The following is a 27236-nucleotide window of genomic DNA, read 5'->3' as shown; positions in this document are numbered from 1 at the left end:
TGGAGATGATTCTAATGCATGCTCGAATTTGAGAACCACTGTTCTAAGGGAATTTTTTACTCCCATCTCTGAACACTTTTCTCTCTTTAGCCAAATTGCTGCTGGGGCCAGTGGGCAGAGTATGCAAGCGTAGGCTTGGACTTGGCATTAGTCTGGGGAAGGCCTGGTGTGGAGACAGGTGAGGAGTTTCCTCATTTTCACCACACAGGAGCCTGGAGAGCAGCTCTGGAGAGCCCTGGGGCAGAGGTCAGGACGGTGGGCATATTGTAAGCGCATGACTCAGAAGGCCTTGGCCCTACAGGAATGAGATCATTACAGCCAGTCTTGCCCGCCAGACAGCGCAGGAACCACTGAAGAGGTCTGTGACAACTCAAGGAAACTTTAGGAGCAGCTAAAAAGATTCAAGGAGTGTACTAAAAATTTACTTTCTGAAACTAAAACTATTATTTTCAACAACAACAACAAGAATCAGCATATTTATTGAAAGAAAGAAGTCTGTTCACCGCCGGGACTCCGATTAGTGGCTTGGCAGAACAAGTGGAAAAATATTTCAAAGCACAGAGCAGTAATACAAAGAAATGGAAATAATGAGGAAAATATGAGACTTGGAGAATAGACTCAGTAATCCTAACATTCAAATATATTAGTTCCAAAAAAAAAAAAAAACAGGCATAAAAGAAGGAGAGGCAATAATTTAAAAATAGGATATTTTGCTGACCCGAAGAAAGTTCTGCCTTGCGACTGAAAGGGCACACAGGAAGATACAAAAAGAGAAGGGAGACATCTATGCTTGGAACTCCTGAATTCCAAGATTAAAGAAAGACATTTTCAAGTATCTAGACAGAAAGAACAAGTTACCTACAAAGCAAAAAGAATCAGATTGACACAGAACTCTTCATCTGCAGCGCTGAAATCTAACAGTTGCACATATATTGAGAGACAAGGATGGCTACCCCGGAATCTCATACCCAGCTGAGAAAGCGTTCAACTGTTAGTGCAAAAGAAAGGTACATGGAGATATAAAGGATTCCGAGGGTATATCAATTCCATTTCTCACCTGGGGAAAATACTCAAGAAAATTTTGGTTAGAGAACAGAGAAGTAAAGACAAGGGAAGATGAAAAGGAGAAAGAACAAATCTGGTAAAATATTATACTGTTAAATGTTTATAGAGATTGATAGGCATCTAATTATATCTAGAACCATAAATATACTATTTCAGCAAAACCTAGGAATCAGAAGCAGAGTGAAAGAGGTAAGTAAAAGAATTCTAAAAGTCTCTTTTATTGAAGTGAAAGTGACAGGAAATAAAACACATTCATGAAAGAAATAATTGGTATATTTTCAAATAATGGTAAAGAAATACATATTTGATTATCAATGCTGGAAAGGAAGATTACTATCAAAGGAATGGAGAAGTATAGTATTAATAGAACTTTCAAAATAGCAAGGAAGGAGAGGAAATACAATGAATAACGACTTGCTCAAAACAGCAAAAGCATAGAAAGATTGAAGAACAATAAAATAGAATAAAATCTGGGACTTCCCTGGTGGTCCAGTGGCCAGAACTTCATGCTTGCAATGCAGGGGGTGCAGGTTCGATTACTGGTAGAAGAATGAAGACCCTGAATGAGGCCAGTGTAGCCAAAAAAAGAAAAAAGAGATGAAATCAAATGTGCCATTCATTCCACTTGTGGAATCATAATTAATTCAGAAGAACACAGAGAAGAGGCAAAAGGGAGCAAAGAACAGATGGGACAGATGGAAAACAATAGAAAGATGGTAGATTTAAACCACATCAATAATCATATTAAGTGTAAATTGTTTAAGGACTTCCCTGAGGGTACAGTAGGTAGGAATTAGCCTGCCAATGCAGGGACCATAGGTTCAGTGCCCAGTCTGGGAAGATTCCACATGCCATGAAGCAAGTAAAGCCTGTATGCCACAACGACTAAGCTCCTGCTCACCAGAGCCTGTGCTCTGCAGCAAGAGAAACCACGGCAGTGAGAGGCCTGCGCACCGCAACTGCAGAAAGCCCACAGGCAGCAGCGAAGACCCAGTGCAACCATAAATAAGTAGATAATAATAAAATGAGTGTAAATGGTTTAAGCATTGCAATTTAAAGGCAAATATTATTACATGTGATTAAAAAAGCAAGCCCAACTATATTCTACTCACAAGAAACCCGTTTTAAAGAAACAAATACATTAAAAGTAGAATGATGAAAAAAACAGAATGATGGAAGATACAGCGTGCTAACGCTGACTGGAAGACAGGCGTGTGATTATAATAATATGAGATGAGATAGATTTCAAAGCCAAGTATTTCACAAGGGACAAAAACGGCTGTTTTATAATGATAAAGAGGTCAGTTCCTTAAAAGGGCGTAACCTAATGTTTATGCAATTTCAGAAAGAGCTTCTCAGACTCACAGACACAACAGTTAATAGCAGTTACCAGTGAAGGTGGAAGGTCAGGCTAGGGGTGGGGGAGCGGGAGGCACAGACTCTCGGGTGTAAGGTATGCTCAAGGATGGATTGTACAACGTGAGGAATACAGCCAATGTTTTGTAATAACTGTAAATGGAAACTAACCTTTAAAAATTGTGTAACAATTTAAAAACTACTTTTAAAAGAGCTTCAAAAATATGTGAAACTAAAACCAAATATAAAAATCCACAATTATTATCTCTCTTTCAGTAATTGATAGAACATTTGAAAAGTCAGTAAGGACATAGAAAATTGAACAATACCAATAAATAATTTGACCTAATTGATATTTATAGATACTCCACCCAACAACATATTGTTTCCAAGTGCCCACTAGACATTTACAAGATAGACCACATTCTGGACAGTAAAACAAGTCTCAGTTCAGTTCAGTTCAGTCGCTCAGTCGTGTCCAACTCTTTGCGACCCCATGAATTGCAGCACGCCAGGCCTTCCTGTCCATCACAAACTCCCGGAGTTCACTCAGACTCACGTCCATTGAGTCAGTGATGCCATCCAGCCATCTCATCCTCTGTCGTCCCCTTCTCCTCCTGCCCCTAATCCCTCCCAGCATCAGAGTCTTTTCCAATGAGTCAACTCTTTGCGTGAGGTGGCCAAAGTACTGCAGTTTCAGCTTTAGCATCATTCCTTCCAAAGAAATCCCAGGGCTGATCTTCAGAATGGACTGGTTGGATCTCCTTGCAGTCCAAGGGACTCTCAAGAATCTTCTCCAACACCACAGTTCAAAAGTATCAATTCTTCGGCGCTCAGCCTTCTTCACAGTCCAACTCTCACATCCATACATGACCACAGGAAAAACCATAGCCTTGACTAGACGGACCTTTGTTGGCAAAGTAATGTCTCTGCTTTTCAATATGCTATCTAGGTTGGTCATAACTTTCCTTCCAATGAGTAAGCGTCTTTTAATTTCATGGCTGCAGTCACCATCTGCAGTGATTTTGGAGCCCAGAAAAATAAAGTCTGACACTGTTTCCACTGTTTCCCCATCTATTTCCCATGAAGTGATGGGACCAGATGCCATGATCTTCGTTTTCTGAATGTTGAGCTTTAAGCCAACTTTTTCACTCTCCACTTTCACTTTCATCAAGAGGCTTTTTAGTTCTTCTTCACTTTCTCTCATAAGGGTGGTGTCATCTGCATATCTGAGGTTATTGGCATTTCTCCTGGCAATCTTGATTCCAGCTTGTGTTTCTTCCAGTCCAGCGTTTCTCATGATGTACTCTGCATATAAGTTAAATAAGCAGGGTGACAATATACAGCCTTGACGTACTCCTTTTCCTATTTGGAACCAGTCTGTTGTTCCATGTCCAGTTCTAACTGTTGCTTCCTGACCTGCATACAGATTTCTCAAGAGGCAGATCAGGTGGTCTGGTATTCCCATCTCTTTCAGAATTTTCCACAGTTTATTGTGATCCACACAGTCAAAAGCTTTGGCATAGTCAATAAAGCAGAAATAGATGTTTTTCTGGAACTCTCTTGCTTTTTCCATGATCCAGCGGATGTTGGCAATTTGATCTCTGGTTCCTCTGCCTTTTCGAAAACCAGCTTGAACATCGGGAAGTTCACGGTTCACGTATTGCTGAAGCCTGGCTTGGAGAATTTTGAGCATTAGTTTACTAGCATCAGTAAGTTTAAAACAATGCCGATCAAACAAAGCATGTTCTCTGATAAAAAATGATTTAAATTCGAAATATAAAACAGAGGGACTCCCCTGGTGGTACAGTGGTTAAGAATCTGCCTTGCAGTGTGGGGGAAATGGGTTTGATCCCTGGTCCAGGAAGATCCCACATGCCACGGAATGACTAAGCCCGTACACCAGAGCTCCTGAGCCCATGTGGCACGACTGCTGAAGCCTGCACACCCTAGAGCCTGTGCCCCGCAACAAGAGAAGCCGGTGCAAAGAGAAGCCCTTGCGCCACAGCTAGACAGCCTGCATGCAGCAACAAAGACCAGCACAGCCAAAATAAATAAACATTAAGATATATTTTTAAAAAATAAAGCAGATATCTGGAAAGTCCCCTAAATATTAGGAAATGAAGGCACATACTTCAAAACCACCCACAGACCAAAGATGAAAAGTGAAAATATGAAGCATTAATATTTTGAACTGAATGAAACATATCCAGATTTTTGGGAGGCACGTAAAGCACTGCTTGGAGACAAATTTACACACCAAACACCTATATTATAAAGAAGAAAAGATTTTGAAGACCTCAGCTTTTGCCTTAAGATATTGGAAAGGAGAGAAAATTAAGCCCAAAGTAAGAAACAAGGGAGTTAAAAAGATCATAGCAGAAATCAGTGAAGTTGGAAACAGAAAAACAATAGAGAAACTCAATGCACCCAAAAAATGTTTTTTTGTGTGAAGATGAATAAAATTGATAAACCGAAGTCATACATTATCAAGGAAAAAAAAAAGAGAGAACACCCAATTACCAATATCAGAAATGAAAGAACTTCCCTGGTGGTCCAGTGGTTAAGGCTCCATGCTCCCAATGCAGGGGGCATCGGTTCGATCCCTGGTGGAGAGATCCCGCATGCCTGCATGCCCCTTGGCATGGCCAAAAAAAAAAAAAAAGACAATAAACGCGAGAATGGACGTAACCACAAATGTTACAGACATGGAAAAGAATGAAGGAATATTATAAATAAAATTTTGCTCATAAATTAAAAAAAGATCCTTATGTATTTGGCTGCATCAGGTCTCAGTCGCAGCACTGGGGGCCGCCCTTCTGGCCCACAGGCTCTCTAGCTGTGGTGGGCGGGCTTGCAGCACCCAGGCCCAGCAGTTTCTGCGTACTGGCTTAGTTGCCCTACAGCACCTGGGATCCTTGTTTCCTGACCGAGGATCAAACCGGTGTCCTCTAAATTGCATGGCAGATTCTTAACCACTGCACCACCAGGAAAGTCCTGAATCTTGCCCATAAATTTGACAATACAGATGAAATGGACAATTTCCTTGGAAGTCACAAACTACTAGAGCTCAGGTAAGAGGAAATAGGTAGCCTGAAAAACCCTAAGTATATTTAAGAACTTGAACTTTGAAAACCTTTTTCCAAAGAAAACTCTGGTCTCAGGTGACTTTACTGCTGAACTCTACCATACATTTAATTTTTTTAAATGGCACTTCTACACAAACTCAGAAAATCAGTGAAGGGAGTATTTCCCAACTAATTCTGAGGCCAGAATTGCACTAAAATCAAAATAAAGGAGTTACAAGAAAATTACAGATCAATAGCTATGAATAAAGCTAGTGGAGGTGATGGAATTCCAGCTGAGCTATTTCAAATCCTGAAAGATGATGCTGTGAAAGTGGTGCACTCAATATGCCAGCAGATTTGGAGGACTCAGCAGTGGCCACAGGACTGGAAAAAGTCAGTTTTCATTCCAATCCCAAAGAAAGGCAATGCCAAAGAGTGCTCAAAATACCTCACAATTGCACTCATCTCACACGCTAGTAAAGTAATGCTCCAAATTCTCCAAGCCAGGCTTCAGCAATACGTGAACCATGAACTTCCAGATGTTCAAGCTGGTTTTCGAAAAGGCAGAGGAACCAGAGATCAAATTGCCAACATCCGCTGGATCATGGAAAAAGCAAGAGAGTTCCAGTAAAACATCTATTTCTGCTTTATTGAATATGCCAAAGCCTTTGACTGTGTGGATCACAATAAACTGTGGAAAATTCTGAAAGAGATGGGAATACCAGACCACCTGACCTGCCTCTTGAGAAATCTGTATGCAGGTCAGGAAGCAACAGTTAGAACTGGACATGGAACAACAGACTGGTTCCAAATAGGAAAAGGAGTACGTCAAGGCTGTATATTGTCACCCTGCTTATTTAACTTATATGCAGAGTATATCATGAGAAACGCTGGACTGGAAGAAACACAAGCTGGAATCAAGATTGCCAGGAGAAATGTCAATAACCTCAGATATGCAGATGACACTACCTTTATGGCAGAAAGTGAAGAGGAACTCAAAAGCCTCTTGATGAAAGTGAAAGTGGAGAGTGAAAAAGTTGGCTTAAAGCTCAACATTCAGAAAACAAAGATCATGGCATCCGGTCCCATCACTTCATGGGAAATAGATGGGGAAACAGTGGAAACAGTGTCAGACTTTATTTTTCTGGGCTCCAAAATCACTGCAGATGGTGATTCAGTTCAGTTCAGTTCATTTCAATTGCTCAGTCATGTCTGACTCTTTGCGACCCCATGAATCGCAGCATGCCAGGCCTCCCTGTCCATCACCAACTCCCGGAGTTCACTCAGACTCACGTCCATTGAGTCAGTGATGCCATCCAGCCATCTCATCCTCTGTCGTCCCCTTCTCCTCCTGCCCCCAATCCCTTCCAGCATCAGAGTCTTTTCCAACGAGTCAACTCTTTGCAGAAGGTGGCCAAAGTACTGGAGTTTCAGCTTTAGCATCAGTCCTTCCAATGAACACCCAGGACTGATCTCCTTTAGGATGGACTGGTTGGATCTCCTTGCAGTCCAAGGGACTCTCAAGAGTCTTCTCCAACACCACAGTTCAAAAGCATCAATTCTTGCAGCCATGAAATTAAAAGACACTTACTCCTTGGAAGGAAAGTTATGACCAACCTAGACAGCATATTCGAAAGCAGAGACATTACTTTGCCAACAAAGGTCCATCTAGTCAAGGCTATGGTTTTTCCAGTGGTCATGTATGGATGTGAGAGTTGGACTATGAAGAAAGCTGAGTGCTGAAGAATTGATGCTTTTGAACTGTGGTGTTGGAGAAGACTCTTGAGAGTCCCTTGGACTGCAAGGAGATCCAACCAGTCCATCCTAAAGGAGATCAGTCCTGGGTGTTCTTTGGAAGGAATGATGCTAAAGCTGAAACTCCAGTACTTTGGCCACCTCCTGCGAAGAGTTGACTCATTGGAAAAGACTCTGATGCTGGGAGGGATTGGGGGCAGGAGGAGAAGGGGACGACAGAGGATGAGATGGCTGGATGGCATCACTGACTCAATGGACGTGAGTCTGAGTGAACTCCGGGAGTTGGTGATGGACAGGGAGGCCTGGCGTGCTTCGATTCATGGGGTTGCAAAGAGTTGGACACGACTGAGCGACTGAACTGAACTGAGCGACTGAACTGAACTGAATTGAGCCTCTGAGAACAGAGATGCAGAATTATTTTTAAAATTTAGTAAATAGAAACAAATGATACATTTTAAAATGTGACATCACTATGTAGGATTTATTCCAGAATGTTAACTCAATGTAATTTACATACTGAAAGTTTAAAAAAGGAAAAAATATATAATCATCTCAGTAGATGCAGAAAAAGCATTTGACAAAATTAAGCATCCATTTATTTTTATTTTATATTTTGGCCATGATACATGGCTTGCAGAATCCTGGTTCCCTGACCAGGAGGGATTGAACCCGAGGCCACAGCAGTGAAAGCACTGAGTCCTAACTACTGGACTGCCAGGGAATTTCCTAAACATCCATTTCTGGTAAGAAAAAAAGAAAGAAAAATTTTTAGCAAACTAGAAACAGAAAGAAACTTTCTAAACTTCATAAAGGGCATCCATGAAAAACCTACAGCTAACATTAATGTGAAAATCTGAATGCTTGTCCCTGAGATCAAGGCAAAGATGTCTACTATGATTACTTCTCTCCAACGCTGGAGGGTCTAGGTAGTGCAATAAGGCGAGAAAAAGAAATACAAGGCATTAACACTGGAAAGGAAGGAATACAATTATCTTTATTTGCTGATGACATGACCATCTCTGTAGAAAATCCTCTGCAGTCTTCAAAAGTAAGCAACTCCTAAAAATAATTAGTACATTCAACAAGGTTTAAAGATGCAAGGATAATACACAAAAGTCAGTTGATTGGGACTTCCCTGGTGGTGCACCGGTTAAGAGTCCACCTGCCAAGGCAGGGGACACAGATTTGATCTCTAGTCGGGGAGTTTAGATTCCCACAGCTGGGTGGGGGGGCAACTGAGGCCCTGTGCCATGACTACTGAGCCTGTGTGCCCCAGAGCCTCTGCTCCACAGAAGGGAAGCCCGTGCACCACGAGAGAGCACCCCTGCTCACTGCGACTAGAGAAAGCCCATCCTCCGCAATGAAGACCCAGGGCAGCCGGAAAAAGAGCTGACTTCACTGTACCAGCAATTAACAATCAGAAACTGTAATTAAAAATATCATTAAAACATGAAATACTTAGGGGAGATTCTTACAAAATGTGCAAATCCTGTGCACTAAAAACTACAAAATGTTACTGCCATAAACTAGAGAAGACCTCAATAAATGGAGAGATACAGTGTATCAATGGATGGGAAAACTTAGTTTTGTTAAATGTCAATTTTATCCAAATTGGTCTACAGCTATAATGTGTAATTCTAATCAAAATCCCAGCAGACTTTTCTTTCTTTTTTTGAAAGAAACTTACAAGCCGATTCTAAAGTTTATAACGAAAATTCAAAGGACTTCAAATAGGCAAAATGACTGAAAAAGAAGAAGGTTGAATGACTCACACCACCTGTTTTCAAGACATTATGAAGCTACAGTAATCATGAAAGTGTGGTGCTGGTATAAAGAAAGACCAAATAAATAAACGGAACACAATAGAAAGTTCAGAAATTGAACTACAATTGCAAAGGCAAATGCAATGAAAATCACAGCAGTGAAAGCATCAAACCCTAACCATTAGACTACAAAGGAACTCCCTAAATGTCCATTTTATAGTTGTGGAAGCTGAAGCTCGTGAAGTTAAAAGATTTGGCTAAGGTCTGTATAGGAGGTTCTTCTCCTGGGTCCTCTGAAGGAAAGGAGGCCAGCTATGTGCTCTCTGAAAACGTGCTGGAGGTTGCCAGGATTAGAAGGATTAAAGGGTTGTGGAAATGTGATCTGAAGGAGTAGAGGTAGAAGAAGGAGTGACTTGAGTTTGGGGCGGATTGGGGTGGCAGAGAAAAGATAAGGGAGGATGTCACTCAGCCCCTCAGCCCCTCCCATCACAAAGTCCTGCCTTGCAGGCACGCTCTTCAATCACGCCTGTCAAAAGTGGGTCGTCAACATGTTGTTCAGTTGCTAAGTCATGTGTGACTCTTTCTGACCCCACGGACTGCAGCGCTCCAGGCTTCCCTGTCCTTCACTATCTCCTGGAGTTTGCTCAAACTCATGTCCATTGAGTTGGTGATGCCATCCAATCATCTCATCCTCTGTTACCTCCGTCTTCTGCCCTCAATTTTTCCCAGCATCAGGGTCTTTTCCAGTGAGTTGGCTCTTCACATCAGGTGACCAAAGTATTGGAGCTTCAGCTTTAGCATCAGTCCATCCAATGAATATTCAGGGTTGATTTCCTTTAGAATTGACTGGTTTGGGCACCATGTACACAATGCTATATTTAAGATGGATAATCAACAAGGACCTATTACAGAGAACTCTGCTCAATGCCATACAGCAACCTTAGATGGGAGGGGAGTTGGATACATGCACATGTATAGCTGAGCTGCTCTGTTGTCCACCTGAAACTATCACAATAGGCTATACTCCAGTATAAAATAAAAGTTTTTTTAAAAAATGGGTCATCACATAGAGAACAGCCTTGTGATTGCCCAGGAGGTGGATGGATTGGGGAGGGATGGACTGGGAGTTGGAGATATGAACTATTATATATAGAATGAATAAACAACAGGTACTGCTATATTATATATAGAATGAATAAACAACAGAGAACTATACTCAATGTCCTGGGATAAACCCCAATGGAAAAGAATATAATTTGAGTTTTGGGCGCGCACACACACACACACACACACATATAAAAAGAAATCACTTTGTTGTACAGCAAAAATTAACACAACATTGTAAATCAACTTATACTTCAATTGTAAAAAGTTTTTAAAAGTGGATCTTCAAGAGACTTCCTCGGTGGTCCAGTGGTTAAGACTCTGTGCTTCCAATGCAAGGAGTGTGGGTTGGATCCCTGGTCAGGGAACTAAGAACCCACATGCTGTGTGGCGTGGCCAAAAAAAATGGGTCTTTAACAAGTGAATGAATGAATAAAAAGTGATACATACAGTTTATTATTGTATTGGAAAGAGTACAAAGAAACAAATCCTTCTCAGACCTTGATACCTCAGCTTGCTTTAAGTCAAGCCACATTCACCAAATCTGTAAGATCCTTCATGTCTCTGCCAGTCTGAACAGCCATGGAGTGAGAGGGGGCCCTCTGCCCAGTCCACAGGGATGGGGGCTCAAGAGTCATCACCATTCTGAGTCTATGCTCACAGGTCCACAGATCTCAGTCCCTGGAGTTCCCTGGTGGGGTCAGGCATGGCAGGCCCCCTTGACTCAGAGCTCGGTCTGAGAATGCAGAGAGAAGCCTTGGTCTCAGACTTTGCAGGCAGAGAAGAACTTGGTGGTGTCATCTGCGCAGTGACAGTACCCTGGCATTTAGGTATGGCAGGACCAAGATCGAGGTGTCACCAGCCCCCAGAAGGTTGTCTGTGCCAGAGAAAAGTGAGTTATGAATAAGATCCCTTCCAGGGCTTACCCTATGCATCTAAGACACGGGAACCCATCATCCCCAAACCGGGCCCTGGCCCCGACCATGGCTGTTGAACTGGGCAGCAATAGGGGGCTGGCTGTTGGGGAGAGGAGGCGTGTCCTCCTGGGTGAGGAGCTGAGTGGGCGGGGTGGGGGGTCATGGCCACTTACCTGGGGCAGGGGGCAGTGGCGCCGTGCATACCACTCCTGGCAGTACAGGCTGACTTGGATGCCCTGGCCCAGGAAGAGCAAGGTCCACATGAGCACGTTCCACGCTGGGCCCGTGCGCCGGTCGTGCATCGTGAAGTTCAGTGGCCCTGATGCAGGAGGAAGGGTGGTCAGCTCAGCTCCAGACACCTGTAATTTATCTTCCTGGCTGCCTTCTTATCTCAGGGCACAGGAAAGAGTTGGAACAGGAAGACTCAGGAAGATCTTGAGCCCAACTCCAGGCACACAAGGAGGTCTCAGGCATTCCTCAGGATTCCTCAGTTACATACACTTCACTATCCTGGCTCCCTTACTGAACCTCCCAACCCACACCAGTTTTCTCCCCTTTGTCTCCCTCTATGTGTGCCCTGCGCAGATACTCCTCTCCAGCCAGAAGTGTTTTCTTACTGTACTCCCCTCCAGGATACCCCTGTGCTGCCTCCCAATGCTACCTCCTTCCCAGCTTCCAAGTCCCCTGCCCCCTGCAACTCTCACAGACAGCACTATGCCTTCCCCCAAGAGGCATGCACACCCCCTTCGGTCTTGGGTACGTGGCCTCTCCCATCAGTCTGGAATCTCCAAGACTCTTCCCTCGGGATGTCTCTACAAGGGCATACAGAGGCCAAGCTCACCTCCAAAGACAAGGAAGAGCAACAGCATGACGGGGTAGAAGAATCCCAGGACGAAGCAGAAGATGTACTCATGGACCACTGCTGAGACCAGAAACACGCCCAGCATGGCCGCGCCTCGGGCCCGGCCACCAAGGAGCTGGCAGGGGTCGGGGGAGGAGGGTACAGTGAGTCTCCCTAAGCCCTCTCTGCAAAGAACCCCTCCTTAAGGAAGCCAGAGGGTATGCAGTATGGTGGAAAGAATACGGGCTTTGGGATCAGAAAGGCTGACATATCTTTCTTAAAAGCATTATATTTAGTCTATTGGGCCTTAGAGGCCACTTTCAAAAGGGGGATATAATAATACTTACTTCTCAGGCTTACATTTCAGATTATACAGTATGGGAAAATTCTTGGTAACTGAAAATTGCTGTATGCATGTTCCTTAGAAGGCTAAGGAGGGGAGACATGCCCTGTGGAGGAGGTGTAGTTGAGGACAAGGAAGGAAGGAAGTCAGATCATAAGAAGGACTTTCTTTCTGCCTACTGGGTTGGGTAGAATGAGGGAGGTGAAAGTCAAAGGGGCCCTTAGGTCTAGAAAAAATGGAATGTGCAGAGAAAGGGAAAGAGCGGCTGTCCCAGAGAGGTTCTGTTAACTGTGGGAGCTGAGCCCGTACCCAAAGCCCATCTTGATACACGTAGCTGTACAGCCAGTCATGGACCACCACGTTCCATGTGCGGTAGTAGTTGGAGAAGGATGTTGAGTTCCACCAGTCCTGGGGGTGGGGTGGGATGGGGTCAGGGCAGGGGAGGAGGTGATCATCAGGGCCCCATCTCTGCCCAGCTCCCAGCTGCCCGTCCTTGCTCCCCACTCCCTGGCTGTGTTCTCTGCAAGGGCTGGCTCCCGGCAGGAGAGAGACAGCAAGCATCCGCCTAACTCCCTCCTCAGGCCCTGGGGCCCTTACCCTCCCTGTCTACTCTCAGGAGAAGATTCCAAAGTACCATCCCCACAAAAGCAGTGAGCCCTGGCTGGTCAGGAGGTGGACGGGTGACATTATAAGCATACCCAGAGGAGCACATTTCTCACTGTGGGAGACGGACAGCACAGCTGAGGTTGAAATCGTGCCCCTTGGGGTTAACAGAAACTGGTGACTAACAGAAATTCTTGGGCTTGTCTTACAGAATAGCAGGTAAGGGAACAGTTTGTTAAAAATTCTTCTGCTGTAACCTGCCTTCACTGACAAAGCCTTATTTTATTCTTTTTTTTGACTCCTTACCCATCCCCGTACAGATAACACCTCTGATGTATGGGTCACTATAGCAACAGGAGGCATACATTTTCCAGGAACTTGAAGTTGGCTCCTGTCTAGTTCAAGTGGGCTAAGACTGGCTAGGACCACTGACCCTAAAACTGGGCCTGTAAAGCTGTTGGATGAATGACTTTTTGACATCAGAGAGCCAAACACTCCACCCTCAGATCATGCCAAGTGTCTCCATTCTTAACATGCATCCCATGAAGAAGCATGTAACTCAGATACACCTGTGCAGAACACTGATTACCTCACCCTTTCTCTACCTCCAATCACTTTTCCCGAGCCTAAGGTCTCCTTGCTTCTTTATCCTATAAATATCTCAATGGCCTTTGGGGAAGCAAATCTGCGATTGTTCTCACTTCTCCTTACTTGTTGAAGAAACCGTTTCTCTGCTGTAAATCTCGGTGTCTCAGTGTTTGACTTAGAATTGGGCCAATGCACCTGGTTTGGTATCAAGGTGAGAACCAACATAGCCACCATCCTCCCCCACGTCCTTCCCTAGCTCTCCCTGCATCCAGCTCCCAGGTGGCCCCGGTCCAGGCCCCACCCGATAGAACATTCTGTCTCCAAATCGTAGCATCTCCGCGAAGGCGTTGAGCCAACAGTGAAGGAAGGCAAAGAAGATGAGCAGCAGCATAAAAATGCCTGGGGAGTGAAGACAAGGGGCTGCACGTCAGACTGGTCTCCCTGGTCCCCCATGAACCTCCAGGGTCCTCCCAGGAAGCCCTCACCCAGCAACCTACCAATCACTTATTAATCATTCACTAATTTATGCATTCATTCATTCAGTCCATTTGCTTATGAAGCCTATGCCTGATGTTGGAACACAGAGATGAATGTTAAAACCTCTGCCTGTTGGGAGAGGCTGGGGAGAGGACAGCAATCTGAAGTGCTGCCACTGTTTAGTCGCTAAGTTGTGTTCAACTCTTTGCGACCACATGGACTGTAGTCCGCCAGGCTCCTCTGTCCATGGAATTCTCCAGGCAAGAATACCGGAGTAAGTTGCTATGTCCTTCTCCAGGGGATCTTTTCGACCCAGGGATCGAACCTGTGTCTGCTGCACTGGCAGGCAGATTCTTTACCGCTGAGCCACCAGGGAAGCCCCAGTCTGAAGTGAGACTCTGACAGTGAGCACCCACAGGAGCGGGCAGATGTCAGAGGGAGAAGGTGTTGAAACTAAGAGTGAGAGGAGAGAGGAGCCCCCTGCTAAGCCTTCTCCAGGGTGCAGCCTTCCGCAGCTCTGCCTCCAGTGGGGATACCTGGCAAGGTGGCATGCATGATGGACAGTACCAGGGCACGGGTGCTGAAGGGCTCCTGGCTCATGTTGGCAAAGACAGGAACACAGAGGCGGCCCAGGATGAAACAGGCGTAGAGCACGCAGCCCAGGGCCTGGAGAGGGGCAGAGGACACATAACTTTGAGAGAAGACACTGGCAACTGCCCCCTTCCTCTGGAACTGGACTCTGGCCCAGCATCTGCCTTCCCTTCTCTTTGCACAACCCTTTGACCTCTTCCCAGGCCTCCCCTACTTTGCTCCCAGAAATGCCCCCTCAGCCACCATGAGTCACAGGTACTCCACGCTTCGACTCTGTCTGCTGACCTGGGCAAAGTTCTTGGCCACATAATTCCACCTGACGTTGGGTGTCCTGTTGCAGCAATGGAATGGAGACAGTATGTTTCTCATCATTTTGTCTTGTTCCTGCCCTGCAGGCATAGCATCCGGGGCCCTCTATCCACAGCTCCCTCAATTGCTGAGGCCTGGGAGGATTACCTGTGGAGGTGGGGATCTAGAACACTTTGGATCTTCCTTAACAAAGATGACAAGTGGAATTTTAGCTTAAGCGCCCACTAAGTTTGCTCCAGACTGGGGGGTTTCCCAGGACATAGGAATTTCAGTGCTAAAACTGGAGCAATGCTGGGCAAACTGGGGCAGTAGTGGGCAAACCAGGACAGTCAGTCACCCTTGCATCACCATGGGCTGGGGCAAGAAGAAGGGGTAACATATCTGTCCCTTATTCCCATCTTTACTGTGAGGTGCTTCCTGAGAAAGTGGCCAGTGTCTGGGTTGAGACTAAACACCTCAGGGAGAGGAGAGTAGAAGGGCTGGGTCCCTGGTGGGCCTGGGCATGTGGGGAAGGGGGTGCAGGCTCTTACCTGGGGTAAGTTTCCCTATAGATGAGTGTGGGGCAGAAGAGGAAATAGAGGTAGCTGGAGAAACTGGGGGCCCGGATCCCCTCACCTGAGGAGGAGTAAGAGGGGGCTGTCAGTGAAGAGGGAAGGGAGAGAGGACACAGGTGGGCGGGGTGCCAGGGAAGGGCAGCACAGAATAGAGCTGGAGAGGATAGAGGTGTAGGGTGGGTCAGCACCTGGATAGGGGATCTGAAGGTGGGGGGAGGAGGTGAAGCTGAAGGTGGGTAGCTGGAGAAACTGGGGGCCCGGATCCCCTCACCTGAGGAGGAGTAAGAGGGGGCTGTCAGTGAAGAGGGAAGGGAGAGAGGACACAGGTGGGCGGGGTGCCAGGGAAGGGCAGCGCGACTGGTGAATAGAGCTGGAGAGGATAGAGGTGTAGGGTGGGTCAGCACCTGGATAGGGGATCTGAAGGTGGGGGGAGGAGTTGAACCTGCCTTTCAACAGCCTCCTTTTGCTTCTGTTCCAGGTATCCCCCTCCTTTTCTGGCACAAGACCTACTGTGGCCAGAGCTTCATTTGGCACCCACAAGTCCCACCACCCGATTCTTTCTCCTTCTGGTTTGACTTTCTCATATAAGGCTCTCATACCCTGGGTCTAAATTAGGATGAGCCAGAAGTCCTGGGCAGTAGAGCAGCCTCTCAGAAGTGGGACCTAAGAGAATGCCGATTGACTAAGGCCCAGAGAGCCCAGTTGGCGGCTGGAGGTGTGCCCTGTGGGCAAGATGGGCTTAGAAAGTTGGAGCTTTTATGAGGCTCTTGCACCTGCTGGCTTAATTCAACCAACCAAGAAGACTGAGTTCACAGCAGCGCCCGCTGAAGGCCTCACCTCCTCTGGCCCAAAGTGTCCCAGGTACCGTCTCTCTCAGGAAGGAGTAGCTTTTCATCAGGAGCCTGACCTGAGGCGGAATAGAAAAGAGGTTAAGGTGCTGTGGGACTTTGCACAGATCACTTAACCTCTCTGTGTTCACGTTTACACAGGCAGAGGGGCAGACTGTAAACTTTGTATGGTCAAAGCCCATACTTTGATCTTTTTGTTGGACAGTCTTATAGCCTAACACAGATGGCTGATGGGATGAATCTAGGGTAAAGGAGTACCAGAAAGGGCAGAGCCTGTAGTCGCCAACTCCCTTCGATTATATGATTATATTTGCATAGCAGTGTCCATTTGTTTACATTTGTTTGGAGACTGCTGGTTGGCTCAAATCTCTCCAAAGGACTCTGCCCCTGATAATTAGCTCTGCCCCCACCAATATAGTATCCAGTGCCCTCTCTCCCAGGGGCCCCACCCCACCATTGGTCCTGCCCACCACCTACCTGCTCAAAGACTAGGACACAGCGGGAGGCTGGCGGGAGCTGATACTCCACTGCCACGTGGACTGGGAGGATGCCAAGCACCACGGTGTGGGCAGCTAGCAGCAAGCAGCCCAGGCCCACCCGCAGGGTCCAGGCCCCTCCAGACTGGGGCCTCTCCCACAGCCGCAGGGCCTGGTAGGGCACCAGCAGAGTGGACAGGAACATGGGGACCCACGTCACCAGAGCCAAGGGCAGCTGTCCGAAGCTGAAGGTCAGTAGATCGAACTCCATCATCAGCCTGCGAGTGGGGAAGGCGACAAAGTAGACAAGCGTGAGGCCCATCCTTGTCCCCTTCCTCTGCAGTCAGAGCTCTTGGAAGACAAACTACTGAGCCCACCTGCTGCAAGTACTGAAGCTCTCGGGCCTTGAGCCCGTGCTCTGCAGCGGGAGAAGCCGCCGCAATGAGAAGCCCTTGCACCAAGCTAGAGTAGCCCCTGCTCCCCACAACTGGATGCAGCGAAGAAGACCCAGCACGGCCAAAACCAAATAAAATTGTCAACATTATATATCAGTGTAAAATTATATATATACATATAATATATATATTGTATATAGTTCGGGAAATCCCTGGAGATCCAGTGGTTAGAACTCCGCGCTTTCACTGCGGTAGCTCGGCTTCAATCCCTGGTTGGGGAACTAAGATCTAGTAAGCCACACAGTGTGGCCGAAAAGGGGTGCATGGCTTGTAATGGTAAATTAGAAGCGATTTATAAATCCATTAGTAAAGAACTAAATGATCAAAAGCTGGCACTTTCAGACTTTGCAGCCATTAAAATCAATGGAGCAACATGGAAAGATCTCTAAGGTGGGTCTTTAGGGAGTGAAAAGGAAGCAAAAGGTACAGTAAGTATCTTAGTAATGTAAGCCCCTCCCTTCCCCCCTCCAATACATCCCCTTGGTTCTTACATCTGGAAGTGGAGGCATGGAAAATGCCCTGGAGAGAAACTCTTAACAACTGTTAAATATGTTACCTCTGGGGAGTGATCTGGGATAGAGGGGATGGTGGAGGAGTCACTCTGCATATATTTGAAAATTTACTGAGAGTTGATCCTTAATTATAAGGATTGACAACAATTTTATCAAAAGGAAGTGCTGTTGCTGAACCTGCAAATCTTTGGTCCTTTTCCTTTTACTGCTTCCTAAGCTATCTAGCGAAGAGTCGGACACGACTGAGCGACTTCACTTTCACTTTTCACTTTCATGCATTGGACAAGGAAATGGCAAACCACTTCAGTGTTCTTGCCTGGAGAATCCCAGGGATGGGGAAGCCTGGTGGGCTGCCGTCTATGGGGTCGCACAGAGTCGGACACGACTGAAGCAACTTAGCAGCAGCAAGCTATCTGGAGGGTGAGGCGGGATCATGCAAATCCAAACCCCCAAGGGTCCACAGTCCCCTAAGGCTCATCCCAGAGAGGGAAGGGGTTTTGTAGGGAAACCTGGGCTCTTGTGTGCATACATCCGTCTTCCCCACAAGACTGGGAATGCCTCACAGACAGAGGCATGGCCCGTCCTCTGGCCCCCAGGGCTGGTACTTCGGGAACTCACTGGAGGTTGCTTGAACTGAAAGCACTGTCTTGGAATGGAGTGTGTGAGAGCAGTGAGGTGGGAACCACACTTACGAGTGCGTGTACACGCATGTCTGCCTCAGGACAAGGGTTCCAGAGGATGTGAGTGGGGGCCTAGTGTCCCCAGGGGACTGATCCTGGGTAAACAGACCAAAGGCCATCCAAGGCTGTGCAGGGAAATCTAAGAGGGCTTTGGGGGTAGGAAGGTGGTTGGAAGCAATGTTGATGTGTGTCTAATAATCAAATGCACTTGCTCTGTGGGGCCCCAGTGGTGGGTGGAGTTCTAGGAGCCCGGGTGCTCTGATCTGGTCTGCGGGCCTATGAGAGGGAGGGGTGCCTACCTGCCCTCATCAATGAGGTCGATGGCCAGGGTGCTGATGATGAAGACACACAGGCCGGCGACAAACATATGGTAGATGGTGCGGAAGTGCGGCACCTCCATCAGCTCGCTGGAAGGACAGGGCCCTGAATGTCAGTGGGAGAGTCCTTGAGGTGGTGCAGACCAGCGCAGGCACTGCACACAGTGGGGATGGGGCCTAGCGACTGGGAACTTGAAGGGACAGGCTGTGGTACGGCTGGGACTTCTGTCCAAAGCCCTTCCAGCCCAGACAACTCTCATCCTGGTGGCCTTTCTTCCACGATTACGCCCAGGGCAAAAGGAGAAACAGAACCTTAGAAACCATTTCCACATCCTCTCCCAAACCACCTAGAGCCTGAGGATGACAAATGAGGTGTCCTGGATCCCCAGACAAAGCTCTTTCTTTTTTCCCCATCCTCTGTCTTCACCCCTGACTTACTCAAGCAGGGACTTGCGGATGATAAAAACTTTTCGTTTCCCCAGGGACGGCTCCCGGGTCCTGAATTGAGACAGTTGTTCTGGGTTAGGAACCAAAGGCAGAAGGCTATAAGCAGAGCGTAGGGCTTTGCAGGAGGTCACTACTTGGGAGCCAAGGGCAGTAGTAGGGGAAGGTCAGGGTTAGGGCCAGCAGGCAGGACGAGGTGAAAAGCTCATGGCCAATGGAGAGCAAAGCCCAGTAGTCAATGTCAGGAAGACAGAGGCGACGAGGGAAGACTGAAGTCAAAGTTATATCCATGCTGGAAAAGGGCCCGGGAGATACCATCTGTGGCTCATAGTCCTTATGATGGAGGAGGGTACACAGCCGCTCCCCAGCCCCCGGCTCCTGAGACTCTTACTTGCGCAAGGAGTCTGGAGGGATGGAGGGCACTGGTCTGTCTTGCAGTGGGTAAGCTTGAACGGCCTCCCACATGGCCTGATCCAGCAGCTCCATCAGCTGGCCCTGCGCTTGCTCCAGCAACTGTGTCTTTACAGCCTGCAGGACAAAGCAGGGCAGGGTGCACAGTCCCTTTATCCAGTCAGCCTTCCTCCCATTCACCAAACACTTCCCGAGCCTCCCTCCATGCCAGGCACACTGCTAAGGGCCCAAGATGGACAGAAGAACAAGCAGGGCTCCTGCCCAGAGGTCCCCCTTTCCTGCAATTTAACTCCCTCTGGTTTCCCAGGGCAGCCGTGAGGATGCAGGAAAGAGGATTTCAGTCTCTGGATCTGACCCCCAACCACCTTGTCATCTCTGCTCCTACTCTTTCCTCCCTGACCCCAGCCTTTCCTCTCCTGACCTCCAGTCCTGCTAACAGAAGACTGTTTACCAGCAGACTTTGGGTCCCTCCCCTGATGACCTGTGCTTCAAACTCCTCCGTCTTAACCCTTAGCTCTACCCTAATCTCAGAGAAGGCAATGGCACCCAACTCCAGTACTCTTGCTTGGAAAATCCCATGGGCGGAGGAGCCTGTTAGGCTGCAATCCATGGGGTCGCCAAGAGACGGACACGACTGAACGACTTCACTTTCACTTTTCACTTTCATGCATTGGAGAAGGAAATGGCAACCCACTCCAGTGTTCTTGCCTGGAGAATCCCAGGGACGGGGGAGCCTGGTGGGCTGCCGTCTATGGGGTCGCACAGAGTCGGACACGACTGAAGTGACTTAGCAGCAGCAGCAGCAGCTACCCTGATCTGAGAGGTTTGAACCCAAGAACAAATTGTCTTTATCACCAAACCAGTCCTCACCCCTTGCTCCCTCCACTCCCGGACCGTCCGTTTGACCTCCGACATCCCTCACCTGCATATGCTGGGTCCATTGCACCAAATCTGGGCCTCTGTGCACCTCCGCGTTTCCTGGGAAAAGGAGTTAGGGTTTTGCTGTCTAGTGCAGACCCAGAGGCTTTCTCTGTCCAGCAAGTTCGCTTTCTGTGTGCTCAACAGCCTCCCCTCCCCACAACCAGTCAATGTCTAGTACCATGGCCGGGGTAGGGAGGGGGAGAGGGCTGGGGGTAATCAGAAGGAGGGTATTTTTGCAGGGGGTGAGCAGATCATTGGCAACCGGGGAGCCTGATGACATTACTGGAAACAGGGTACCCAGGGAACAAGAAGCTACTTTAATCACCGACTGGAGTGAAAAAGAGTCAGAAAGACAAGGGAAGGCACTGAATAGCCCGTTTCTCCTTATTTCCCCAGCTGGGGAGTTAGGAGGCAGAGGCTGGGGTCTGCAGGAAGGATTGAAGGTAGATAGCAGGAGCCCCCTCTCGCCAGCGTAACCCCACCTCCAACGCCACCTGGACATTCTGCACCCCCAGAGCGGGGTTCCCCTTCTCTGGAGGGCCGGTCCTCCTGCTGTCTTCCTAGCCTTTCTCTTCTCTGCACTTGGGCCGCCCTTGGCTCCATGATGTGAGTCTTGACCCGGCAGTGGCAGCTGATCAGTGTTTTCTCCCTTCCTGCAAGCTTGCCTGGCTGAGCGCTTATCTCGGTACCTCTGACAGCACCAAAGACTAAAGTCCTTTCAGGAGGAGGGGTTATAGGTTATTTGATCCCCTATCCCCATCCAGAAGGCAGAACCATCTCAGCTATAGGCTCTGCTTTGTTGGCTGTCACAAGAGATTCCCTACCCCACCCCACCCCCACCAACAAACACCCTCGGCCACCATCCAGATGCCCAGCTCTCTCCCACAAAAATGGGGGTTCTGCACCCATACACGTCATGGGGAGGGGGACTTTGCTCCTCTGAGGCTTATCACCTGGTATGGCTGCTTCACCTGCTCAGTAGGCTGAAGGTTGGGGAGGAGTCAGCAACATCTTCAGGTATCAGGGCACTCAGCTCCCTGAGACCATAAGGTGTGTGAAAGAAACTTGTCAACACAGCTTTGTGTGCACATGATGACTATTCTATGAGGTGGGTACCTGTGACAACTGAGGGGCTGTGGCCCCTCCGGGGAGCTGGGGGCTGGGGGCTCTGGACACCAGCTCTTCCCTACACCTGCTTGGGTTAGCAGGTAAGCAGAAAGGAGACAAAACAAAAACTTATTCAGCACCTGGGGATGCCCAGCACTATCATGTATGGAAGAACCAGATTTCAATCCTTCCACGATCATTTGCTGGCTGTGGAATTTCAGGCAAAGGACCCAAATAGTTTAAGCTGAAGTTTCCTCCTCTGAAAAACAGGTTCAAAAGTCCCTATCTCACAAGGTAAGCACAAAATGAAGTAGTCCAGGTAAAAGCACATGGTCCAGGGCATGGCCCATGGCAAGAACACAATAAATACTAATTCCCTTCCCTTTTTAATATGAAGTAACAGAAGGGTAAGAGTTTTTCTTTGTTGAGCTCCTGGTGGGGATTAACTATTAACGCTTCCTCTCCTTTTATGTCCAAAGATCAATGGTAGAAACAAGGTCAAAACTTCAGACCAAGGCCTGCCAAGGCCTCAACGTCTCCCCACCCCCATCTTCTGCTTCCCACTCCCTGGTGGGCAGTTGGGTGAAGCTTGAGGCTGTGAAACCTCTACCAGTGGCTGTCTCTGTCATTCCGAGTGTGGCAGGAAGGACTGAGGGCAGTCCACAAGAGAAGAGAGCTTCTATGGGGGGGCTGGGCGGAGGTAGAAAGAAGGGCCAGTGACTCCATAAATGTGAGAGGTGAACACAGAGACATAAACCAGAGATCCCCCAACACAGCTTTATTAACACCCCAAGCCGACACCAACAATCTTTCCACATGTGAGGCCCCAGGGGTGAGGGGGACAGCGGGGCAGGGCCTGAACGTGTAGTTACCCATCACTCAACAAATAACCAAGAGGACGGCCCCATGCTCCTGCCAGTGGCCCTGCAGCCCCCAGCCCAGGCTTAGCCGCTGCTGCCGGTGGGGCAGAGGGAGCTTCCATCGCCGCCTTCTGAAGACCCGGGCAGGGGCTGGCCCATGCGATCCACACACCAGCAAGGACCTCGGCGCTGCCCCTGGGAGGAGCGGCACTGGGGAGAGAGGCACAGGGATCAGAGGTGCCTCGAGGCTCCAGCGGGAGAGATGGGAGGGGCCCCGGGGTTGGGAACGGGCTGTGGATTCTTGAGTCTGAGTCTGTGGAGACATCTGAGTGTTCTCAGGATAGTGAGCCCCACTGGCTTCCCTTCCGTGGCTTCTCTTCTCCACCCACCAGAGCATGCCCGTTCTTCTAGGCTAGAGCCATGGTTCTCAAAGTGTGGTTTCTGAACCAACAGGATCACTAGGGGCCACATTAGAATGCAAATTCTCAGGCTCTGCGGGCGGGGCTCTGCCACTGATGTTCATGGCAGGGTGATTTTGATGCTTATGTGAACCTCTCTCAGAGTTAGATGTTCCTTAGATAATCTAAGAGCTTCCCTGGTGGCTCAGATGGTAAAGAACCCGCCTGCAGCGCAGAAGACCTGGGTTCGATCCCTGGGTTGGGAAGATCCCTAGGAGAAGGGAGCGGCTACCCACTCCAGTATTCTGGCATGGAGAATCCCATGGACAGAGGAGCCTGGCAGGCTATACAGTCCATGGGGGTCACAAAGGGTCAGACAGGACTGAGCGACTTTCAGTTTCACTTAGATAATCTAACCCCTCCCACAGCTGCGGTCGGCTATTCTCTATGTGTGGCCCTAAAGCTAGGAGAGCCCTAAAGGAAGGGCAGCGTCTCATTTATACAACTCTGTAAATCCCCAACTCTGTAAAACCCAATCATCTTGTACTATGGGCCAAGGGAGGGGAGGAATGGCCTCACCTGCCGCTTCCGGTAGAAGCCCCTATGGTCACAATTAGGCACGTAGAGGGTGTGAGCCCCGCGGAAGACCTCGGTCTGGAGTTGCTGCAGCACGGAGTCCAGATGTTTGCGGCAGGGACCCTTGGGGGGAGGGACAGCTCCGCTGCAGAGCCTGCTGGGCCCACCAGCCAGGCTCCCAGGACTGGGATGGGAGACTTTGGCAAGCCCAAGGGAGTGGTCTCAGAGGGGAATCTCCAGGGCTCCCCACCCCTTCTGCACCCTGCCAGCCCCAGACTCACCATCTCAGTGTCTTGTACGCCCCCAGAATTGGACCGGGAAGGAGTGGTAGAGGTCCCCGAGTTCCTCTGTTGGTCTCTGCGGTTCACGTCCTGCGAGCGAGCGGTCCCTGCTTGAGGCTTACTCTCCTTGGGATTCTCTCCTACAGCCGCAAGGGGAATGGTGGAAGAAGAGCCCGGAAATCAACCAGATGTCAAACAGAGTCAAGTGGAAAGGAGCGGGGTTTTCAGAGCAGTGATGGGGCTTAGAGTCTGGCTCCACCGTTACCTTCTCAAGGCCTAGGTTTCCTTCTCTGAACAATGGTGATATTACCTTTCATGATAATATCCCCAGGCTAGTTTTAAGGCTTATAAAAGACAAGTACTTTGGAAAGCGAAAATCAATACCGTACAAGCATTGACAGAGAGCCTTGGGGCTTTGGGTAAAAAGGCCTGGTTGTTCCACAGGAGGCCAGCAGGGGGCGCACCAAGCCAGGGAGATGGGGCAGAAGAGAAACGACGATGCGAGCGGGTCAGCAGGGACCCAAGTGGAATGTGTGTCCTCCCTGTGACCCTAATGTGACTCAGCCTAGCCCTCCCAGGCCGGAGACACAGTTAATTTAGGGGCACTGCAATGGGGGCCTTTTGGTCCCCTGAGGCTCAGCCAAGCTCAACTCCCGCGGTCCCAGGAACCTGTGCAATTCAGCCCTTAACCAGGAGGTGGAAGGAGAGCAGACTGTAAAGGTGCAGAAATGAAAGGTTCCAACCTGCGGGCTGCTCCCTTCTCTGAAAAAAGTTTCACGCACGGTACTGGGGGGCTTGGGGAGAGCTCAGGATGAGAAGGGAAAGTCAGAGTGTCGGGGTGAAAAAAAGACACGGAGGAGAGTTGGCGCTGCTTGGAATTTTCCCCAGCTAGAAATGAAATATTATGAGCCCTGAAGTGACGTCTCTCCCTCTCCACGCACAAAGACAAGCTCTGCTCAGCCCCCAGACCTCAAGCCTAGACAGTTGCTCCCATCTCAAAACCCAAGAACCATTTCTTCTGCAACCCCAAATCTGATCTTTCTTCCTCCACACTTCTTAGATCTTGCCTCTCATTCTCTCTATTCAGTATCCTACCATGACCATGCTGCCAGCTGCCTCCTCTGACCCACCCAGACCACCACTTTCCAGGAGAACCCCAAGCAGCTTGGACCCAGGCATTTGGGACTGAAAGAAACTGAAAGTTGATTTCCCATCCCTTCCCATGGAAGCGCTCAGATGCCCTTGGGGTGGGGGCCGTTTTACATTTCCTGCTCTCCGCATCTCCCTGCTGCCCCCCATCTTTCAGGTTCTGACTCACTTCTGTCCCACCCACTCAATGACTCAGCCTTCTATTCTCCTCTCTGGCTTAGGGTGCGGTGAGGTGGGTGGAGGGTTCTGAAAAGCTTTAAATCATAACCCTGATTTGGCAGATTCCTTCTTTTCCCACCTCTAACCCTCCCCCTGGGGGCGGGGGAGAGGGCCAGCGCCAACCCTCTGACCCTAGTCTAGTCTAAAACAGCTCTGGATTTGAGCCATCTTCTATTTTTCACTCTACGTTCAGGTGCTTTGGTCACCCTGATATTAAAAGGAGATATTTCTCAGTGTGTTCAGGGTTTGGGAGTCTGGAGTTCTCTTCCCTCTTTTTCTAAGTGGAAGCTGGGAACAATGTCTGGGTGCTTTCTCCAGCTTGGGCGTCTAGGGCTGAAGGAGCTGGGCTTCTGTGGCATACAGCAAGTCCCTAAACCCTTCCAACTCTCCCTTTCCCCTCAAGAGAAAATAGGCTGAGGGGGCAAAAAAGGTTGCCGGGTCAGACATCTCCCTGCTTCACCCCTAGGGCCGGCAGCCTCACTCCAGCCTTGTAGGAGCTCCCCGCACTTGCCCTTTCACCCCCCAACATATACCCCCCTCCCACCCCCCTCCCGGAGCTCAGGATGGGAAAGGAAAGTCAGGGTGTCAGGGCGAAGAAAAGACAAGGAGGGGAGCAGGCACTGCTTGGAATCTGCCAGAGATAGGGAGAAGGAAGCGTCCATCTGGCCGAGCTCATCCCTCGGGACCCAGTCTGCAGAATTGCGGGGCTCCCGTGGGCGGGGCAGGGGCGGGGCGCGGCGGACTCACCCGAGGGCGTGCGCGCCCGGCCGCAGCGGCCCCGGCCCTGCAGCAGAGCCCGCAAAGGCAAATCCTCTTTCTCCGGCGGCTGGCACTGCAGTCCTGGGGCGCAGTTGGGAGTGTAGACCCCGCACTGCTGCCCCTCCCTCCTGAGACAGCCCCCAGCTTCCGCACAGCCTTCTGCCGCCGGCCCCCCATCCTCCTCCTCCGCGCAGCCCCCTGGACAACCCGCCGACACCCCCTGCCCGCAGCCTGGGCACCTTGCCAAGGCGCCTCCTGGGCGGGCAGCGAGCAGCAAAGTTAGCAGCAGTGGCGGCAGCAGCCTGTGGGGGGTCATGGTCAGGATTTTCGCCCCGTCCACTCCTCCCAGAGCAGTCGTAGCGAAGCTGCTGCCCGCCGCCGCCCCTCTGCCTTAAGTAGCCGCCGGCAGGGGCCGGGCCCTTTAAGAGCCAGGTGAAGGGGGGGCGTGTGGAGAAGGCAGGGGCATTCCCTAAACTGGGTGGGACTGGAGAGGCCCCCCCTCCACCTGGGTCCTCCCCACTCTTCTCTACCTCCTCCCTTCCCAGTTTCTGTTTTCTTCCCAAATTACTCTGATTTTTCTTGCTTTGTTCCCGGGAATCTCGCCCGGAATTTGGGAGCTGGACAGCTGGCTGGAGGCCCTGGAGGGTGGGAAGTGGTGGAAGCAGGAGAGGACCGGAGTTGGGATGAGGGGGAAATCTGAAAGCCAGTTCGGGGGTGTGTGTGGCGGGTGAAGGAGACCCAGGGATTCCGGTGGGGAGGGAGAAGATGGCGGACTTAAGTGGACGGAGAAGGGGTGGTGTGGAGGTCGGGAGGGGGATGCGGGCGAAGAAAAGAGAGAAAAGGCGGAGACGACGGAGAAGTCGGGTTTTGGGAGAACCGACTGCTGATGGGGGAGAGTAAACCGAGGGCGAGGAGAGGAAGAGCAAAGCTGAGGGAGGAACAAGAGAAAGTTTCCCTGAAACGCGACTGAGGGGAAGGCAGGAGATGGGGCCAGACTTGAGTAGGATGTTGGAAAAGCGGGGGAGCACGCCTTGGATGAACTGTCAGAAATCCGAGGACTATACTGGGGCCATAAGAGCCTGGAAGGATTGTGGGGCGTGGTGGGGGAGGCAGCGAGGCGGCAGTGTGGCAATAGGAGAGCTGGCTGAACACCTGGGAGGTAGGGATGGGTGACTGACCAGCTGAAATTATGGGGGGTTGGGGTGGGGAGGTAGAGGAACCCACACTCTGGCTGCTCTAAGGGACGGTGGCCAAAGAGCAGATCTCAACCAACCTCTGTCCTTCATCCAAGTCAGCCCACCCCTCCATTCCTCTCCTTTCCCAGAATCTGGCCCCCACTCCATCCCCACCCAGTATCATCCATTGGGTTTTCTGGATTATTCAAGCTGTTCTATGCCAAGGAGGGTTGGACAGTGATGGGGCTGAGTGTTTCGGGTCAGCCTGCTCTCTGGGGCTTTCACTCCATTGGTCTGTCCACTCCACCTCCCCC

At 49.4% G+C, this 27236-nt stretch overlaps 2 protein-coding genes across 2 annotated transcripts; both read right to left on the bottom strand.

Moving 5' to 3' along the window:
- Nucleotides 1–10599: 10599 nt before the first annotated feature.
- On the bottom strand, nt 10600–21001 carry SOAT2 (sterol O-acyltransferase 2). The gene is made up of 15 exons (XM_005902147.2): nt 20893–21001; nt 20400–20455; nt 19458–19594; nt 19061–19120; nt 18605–18712; nt 16660–16936; nt 16172–16241; nt 15311–15395; nt 14757–14802; nt 14417–14546; nt 13705–13802; nt 12522–12620; nt 11870–12005; nt 11202–11347; nt 10600–10988 (listed from the first exon to the last, which is right to left on the bottom strand). Exons 1-15 carry the CDS (start codon nt 20999–21001, stop codon nt 10938–10940), a joined length of 1608 nt encoding a protein of 535 aa, XP_005902209.1. The 3' UTR covers nt 10600–10937.
- Nucleotides 21002–22268: 1267 nt separating this feature from the next.
- Nucleotides 22269–26265, bottom strand: IGFBP6 (insulin like growth factor binding protein 6). Its single transcript, XM_070370844.1, has 4 exons — nt 25736–26265; nt 23621–23760; nt 23343–23462; nt 22269–22575 (listed from the first exon to the last, which is right to left on the bottom strand). Exons 1-4 carry the CDS (start codon nt 26061–26063, stop codon nt 22450–22452), a joined length of 714 nt encoding a protein of 237 aa, XP_070226945.1. The 5' UTR covers nt 26064–26265; the 3' UTR covers nt 22269–22449.
- Nucleotides 26266–27236: the final 971 nt, after the last annotated feature.

The sequence above is a fragment of the Bos mutus genome, chromosome 5, assembly GCF_027580195.1.
Source record: "Bos mutus isolate GX-2022 chromosome 5, NWIPB_WYAK_1.1, whole genome shotgun sequence".
NCBI lineage: Eukaryota > Metazoa > Chordata > Mammalia > Artiodactyla > Bovidae > Bos > Bos mutus.
Note: the sequence above shows the minus strand (reverse complement) of the source record. Positions and strands in the feature narration are given on the sequence as shown.